Source organism: Condylostylus longicornis, unplaced genomic scaffold (assembly GCF_029603195.1).
Source record: "Condylostylus longicornis isolate FDR11 unplaced genomic scaffold, ASM2960319v2 ptg000026l, whole genome shotgun sequence".
NCBI classification, from domain to species: domain Eukaryota; kingdom Metazoa; phylum Arthropoda; class Insecta; order Diptera; family Dolichopodidae; genus Condylostylus; species Condylostylus longicornis.
In genome coordinates, this window is record NW_026577995.1 from 4,663,076 (window position 1) to 4,669,075 (window position 6,000).

General features: G+C 24.4%; 1 protein-coding gene across 1 annotated transcript in view; it reads left to right on the forward strand.

Moving 5' to 3' along the window:
- The window catches only part of LOC129607163 (uncharacterized), a 51,993-nt gene extending 46,693 nt beyond the window's left edge, over positions 1-5,300 (forward strand). Inside the window, exons 3-4 of the mRNA XM_055517924.1 lie at positions 3,569-3,716; positions 5,000-5,300. Coding sequence (XP_055373899.1) covers positions 3,569-3,716; positions 5,000-5,222 — 371 coding nt within the window. The 3' untranslated portion in view covers positions 5,223-5,300. The remainder of the gene's footprint in view (positions 1-3,568; positions 3,717-4,999) is intronic.
- The last annotated feature ends 700 nt before the right edge of the window (positions 5,301-6,000 follow it).

Below are 6,000 nucleotides of genomic sequence, written 5' to 3' on the forward strand. Positions count from 1 at the left end.
ATAATGTATCCTTGTAAAATACTATAATCCTGTTTAAATTTTAAGATAACCTTATAGTTTTTTGTTAATTTTACCTTATAGTTTTTGGTTATTTTACTACATGCTCTGATCCGCATGATTTCATTTAAAACACAATGCTATTGTGGTATTTCTGAATAGTTATATTAGTTACTTTCGAATCTTTCAATCGAAAATATTTTTAAAATGGAGAATAAATTCGAATCCGGCATATAGAATTTCATTTTTCTCTAAAAATTACTTCTTTATACAGTATGAATTTGGTTAAAATTATGAGAGTCTTGTATTAATAAATTGTGAATATAAAACCATAGAATAAGAGAAATCTGTAGAAGAAAAAGTTGCTCTTATTTGTGATATCTTAATGTTGAGAGACTGCATTTATCTTCCTTGGTATCAAGGTGCGGAACTACCCAGCAATCAATGCTAAATTCAAATAGCTATTCATGCATGATCCCAGATCTGTCGTTTTATTTAATCACGACATTTGCCCATTTCTTCAATTCTTCTCCTTTTTTGCTTATAACATTGTTTCTGTGTCTGCTTAGTAGTCTGCGAGTGTATAATACCCTTCTTTTTCTGGAGTGGATTACACTGGCTCTTTGTATTTTGTTAATACATTTCACTTGTTCCCATTTTTCACTCTAATACTTCTTCGATATTCTCTATGGTGTTTTGTTGTTATCAACAAATCCTTCAACGAACGTACGGCAGACGACATTGCTTCGAAAAAGTGTTTGGATCCTATAATACTAACTTTCTTCATATTGTGGAGGAAGGGTTTTTCCTGTTTAATGCAAGTATCAATTATTGTTCTCTACCTCTGTGACTATTAGCTGAAACCTTGCTAGTATTTCAGTATTTCGCAAATGTTCTCACTACAGCTTCAGTGTGGGTATTTATGTTATCCTTGTTAAAATGCTGACACACTCTGTATATTCTTTTTTAGTGTATTATCCTTCTTCAGTCCAAAAACTTTAAAATCAGAATATCATTGTGAAATTGTTTTTATTTAAAATAAATTAAAAGGAATTAAGTTGAGAATTTTTTTATTTTTTTTTTTACATTATTTTAAATGTTAATTTTGTTTACAAAAAAATTGGTTTTTATTCGTGCATAAAAACAAATACACAGACACACTAATCCTAATTTTGTACATGCACTTAAATATGTTCGTAAAAATAACCAGAAAAAAACCAGAACTTGGAATTTTTTTTCATGTTTTTTTTTGGGGGGAGGGGGTAATACGATATGATTAATCTCTGTATATAAATTTCAGAAAACAAAAAAATCTTTATAATTTCCTGAGCGGATTGCTCTCATACAAAACTTTTGAGATATTTTTCAAAAAATTTTTATATATGTTTGTATAGCGTATGTATGTATACAAATAATAAATATCCTTTTAAATAGGAACTGTTTAGTTTTAAATTGTGTGAATTCCATTGAAATTATCCTGTTGGGCAACAGAAAAATTTCCAAATTTTCTTTAAATTTTTAAGGACTTTAAGCATTTTACATTAAATCACGAAATTTTTATGCAATGTTGGAAATTGTTTTTTGTCTTTAAGTTATTATGAGTTATCCGTACATATTTCTTTTTAACTGGTATAATTTCGTTGAAAAAGTAAATTTTAAAAGATTTTTATGTCAAATTTGTCACAATTTATTTTTGACTGAAATTCATGCGTTATTTTGTTTGTATACATTTTTCATATGAAATTCAAAGAAATTAATGAATTGAGAATTTTGAGAAATTTATTTTTTATCAATTGAATTCAATTTGGGAAGGGGTTCCATAATGATACTAAAGATATTTTATGATGAAATTGTGCATTTAAATTAATTAAGTATAAATGTATAATTTTTGTTCTTCTTTTTAACAAAAATTTGTTGCATACCCTTCAGGCGTAAAAAAATTTTGATATCGAGGAATTAGTTGCAAAAATAAAATTGACGACATAAAGTTGATAGGGTTTAATTAATGTCAATTCTATAACAATTCTATAACAATTCTATAACAAGGTTTCATTGGCTAATAATACCTTTTTAGTATACTAAAAATACTTGGAGAGCACAACCCAATTTTAAATTAATTAAAGGCTAATGAATGCCAAATTAATATATTTGCAATGTTCTTCTTAAAATTAATTAAATAAATTAGTGGTCATAAACTGTTCATACGCTCTTAGTCTATAATTACCCACTATTTACAATTCAAGTAATACACTACGAGAACACTAAGAGTACATTATGTTACGAATTAAAATGTGCGCTATGGGAATTTGGGGCTTTTCTTGTGTCGGATCGAAGTAGTTTAAATGTAGATGGCAAGAACTTGACGAATATTAATGACATGACTTATAAATAAGTCTCAAATTCGCTTGATTTTGTAAATGATAATCATCTGCCATTAGTTAGTATAGAACGAATCACTTTACTGAACTTAGTTGATTAGTTCAATTCTTCCCAAATGAATCGTTTATCGTTCACTTAGAATTCCAATTAACGTTTTTTTTAGTTATTATATAATAAATAAATATGTATATATATGAAAAAGAAGTGAACGAAATGAGCAATGAACGAGATTTTATAATCGGTCAGAGAAAACGAATAATTCACTCAGAACGAATCAGTGAGATGAACGATATTTCTCATCGCTAAACTGCAATAAAGAAATTTTCGCAGCTGACATTTTAAAAATTTTATTTCAATAAAGCAGAAAATTTTAAATTTTAAAGTTAAAATTTCATTTTGTCACATTAATAAATCACTTATGCATTAACTTTTAAAGAAATGCCAAAAAAAGAACCAAAATAAAATAATAATTAGTTGCGTTGCCAAGATATATTGGAAATCATGTCGTGTTGGAATTTACTTGCACGCATTTGCATATAATCGCGAACGGTCATTGTTGCTAAATCTTGACACAAAAGTATAAAATTATTTATCTTCTATTAAATCGTAAATTTAGTCTCTGATGTGTTAAACTCACGATTAGGTATGAAATAATAAAAATTATAATTTGATTCCAATATAGTTTGTAATTAGAAAATCATGGAAAATTAAAGTAGAACACATTCAACACAAATTCATTTTGTATTAATTCAATTAAATAACCTAATAAGCAATAGATCGTGTAATCTAAAGATATGTTTTGTTATAAATTTTATCAGCTAATTAATTGGAATTCCAGATTGGTTCAACAAATACCATTTACAACAACTATCGGATAGAAAATTAAATTAATAACATGCGTCTATATTTAAATAAATATTCTTAGTTACAACATAAGTACACATATTATTGATTAATTTCATATAATTATGAACGAATGATTGCATTGAGGGATTAAGTGTTATTTAATAAATAATTTGTTACGTTAAATGCACAAGCAATTTATACATGAGTGGGCTTATTACAATAGAAATTTAGAATAGTTATATTTGTTAATTTAAAACTAAATCAAATTTATTACTTAATTATTAAAATATATTTATGTTTATAATAAATTTCAAATATAATTTAATTTATAATTTGAATTTTACAGATTTTCTGACGCATAAAGAATGCTTTATTCATATAAAAGAAGATTGGAATCGATGCATGAAAAATTTCCAAAGTATTCTAGCAGATGAATTAAATAGTCCTGTACAAAATGCCAAACATAAAAACGATAAATATATGCAATTTTGTTGGTATGTATATATACATGCATATGTGTGTATTGAAAATTATTCATGTTATTTTTAACTATTTTGATTACATTGTATATACCTACATATGTGTTTATTTGATTCCAAAACCGTTGTGGCGTAATTTCCTTATTTATAAAATATTTTTAGAAATTTTCATAATTTCATTTTTAGAAATATGTACGTTTCTACGTGTACATGTGCTTATATAATATGTTTTTGTATGTATGACAATATTAATTGGGGTGATTCAATACCATTGAAATTACCACAATAAATTTAATGAGAGGAGTGATATTAAATTATTTTTACATTTAATTGAAATTTTAATAATTGTTTTCAATATTTCAATAAAAATTTATATTGTGTATTATTTGATATATTAATTGTTTAAGAAAATATTTGGAAAAATATTTTATAAACAATTCTAAGGTTTAGTAATTAAATAGATGCAATTACAGGTTAATTTATATTAATTAGAAATCCTTTAATTTATTAATATTTCTAATTTATTTTAAAATTCCTGGTATTTTAAAAGGATTAGCTATAAATCTATTGGGCTTTTATAATTTTACTGAAAAACATCATTTAATCAATGTGAATTGAGTAAATATATATAGAGTAAATGAGTAAATATATATTGAGTAAAAATATAGTCTCATTATTTTGAAATTTACCACATTTCACCCTCTCCAAAAACTCAATTACATTTTAGGCCCTATAGATTAATTTAAATCTTAAGAAGTTGAAATTAAACTTGAAATTACAAAATTTTTGACTTACTGCATTATATTTGTTTAAATAAATTAATTGTCATTTAACAATTATCACAGCGTTTAGACTTGAAAAGAAATTTAATTTTATAAAATTTTGCTATATTCACAATTTAATAAATATTTATGATAAGAGTATTTTGTTAAATAAAATTATGTTTAATCCGCTAATTATGTACGGTGAATTAAAAAAAAAATTCTGGTGAATGAAATGAAATGTGACAAGTACGCGAATTTGTCAAAAACAAAAACAATTTTATTATGGATAATTTACTGAAAAATATTGTCACAACATTGCATTGCTGCCATAGCTGCAAAAATAAAATTGACGAATAAATTAACTCGTTATACATAAATATCACTAAATCTTAGTGAATTCACCAGCTCAAAAAAATTTGATAAATTGGCGTATTCAACGCATTTATATTTAAATTTAATATTTAATATTAATAAAAATTAATTTCTAAAAATTTTTTAATTTCTTTTTTTTATATTTTATTATTTTTATTACAGCACAAGATTCGCATATGAAACATGCATTTATAATAGCGCACGATATAAATGTTATAAAAATTCAGCATTATTTGCCAAAGAAGTAGCCAGATTGCTATCAGATGAAACACATTTTAAAAGTTGTAGACACTATGAAAATTTATTATGTGTAGGATGTTTTAGATCTTCAATAAATTTTATATTATTGGTAATAAGTTCCATATTAATATTTTTATTTTGTTAAATTAAAATAATTAAAATATTGTGTACAATTTATAAAAGAAAAAAGAAAAAATTGTCAGAATGTCAAAAAAAATTTAAAAATATTTATTATTAATTTTTTTAGTGTATAGTTAAATTAATAAATTAATTGAAAAAAAAATTTAAAATATTTTAATAATTATGTTCAGTAAGTTAATAAATTTAAATTTAGTTCCTTTTAGCAATTATGTATATTATTTTTAAAATGGAATTACAAAATAAACGTTTAGAAAAAAATTTGGTAAAAATTTTTGGTATTTTTGATTTCAAAGGCTTCTTTTTTAGTCGACCCATTTGGACCTTTTGTGATTTGGGATTCAGTTGCATGAATACTATTATACTCATTACGAATTTCATTATCACGTGCGCTTAGAGCCGTAAAACATCCGAAGGAGTTATGAAATCCTGCCCGAAGAACCCTAGCTTAGAGCAAGCCACATCATCAAACTCGCATAACAAATGTTTTGCCGTCTCAAATAACTTAATTACATTAAGAAATTTTTCAGTAAGTGATTTTCTAATTTTAATACTTTCCATTTTTGTTAAAGCAACCATATTCTCGAAAAATGTCATATCCTTTCAATTATTTAGAAATATTCAAAATCTTATAAATTTTCAATGTTAATCCTCGTACTTGACTCTCAATATTTATTATTTGTAAGTATTTGATATCTTATCTTCTCGAAAAGTGTTCTTTTACCCTAAAAAATGTCATTTTAAAATTTATTTTTAATTAATCTTTTTTTTTTGCGTTTATATAT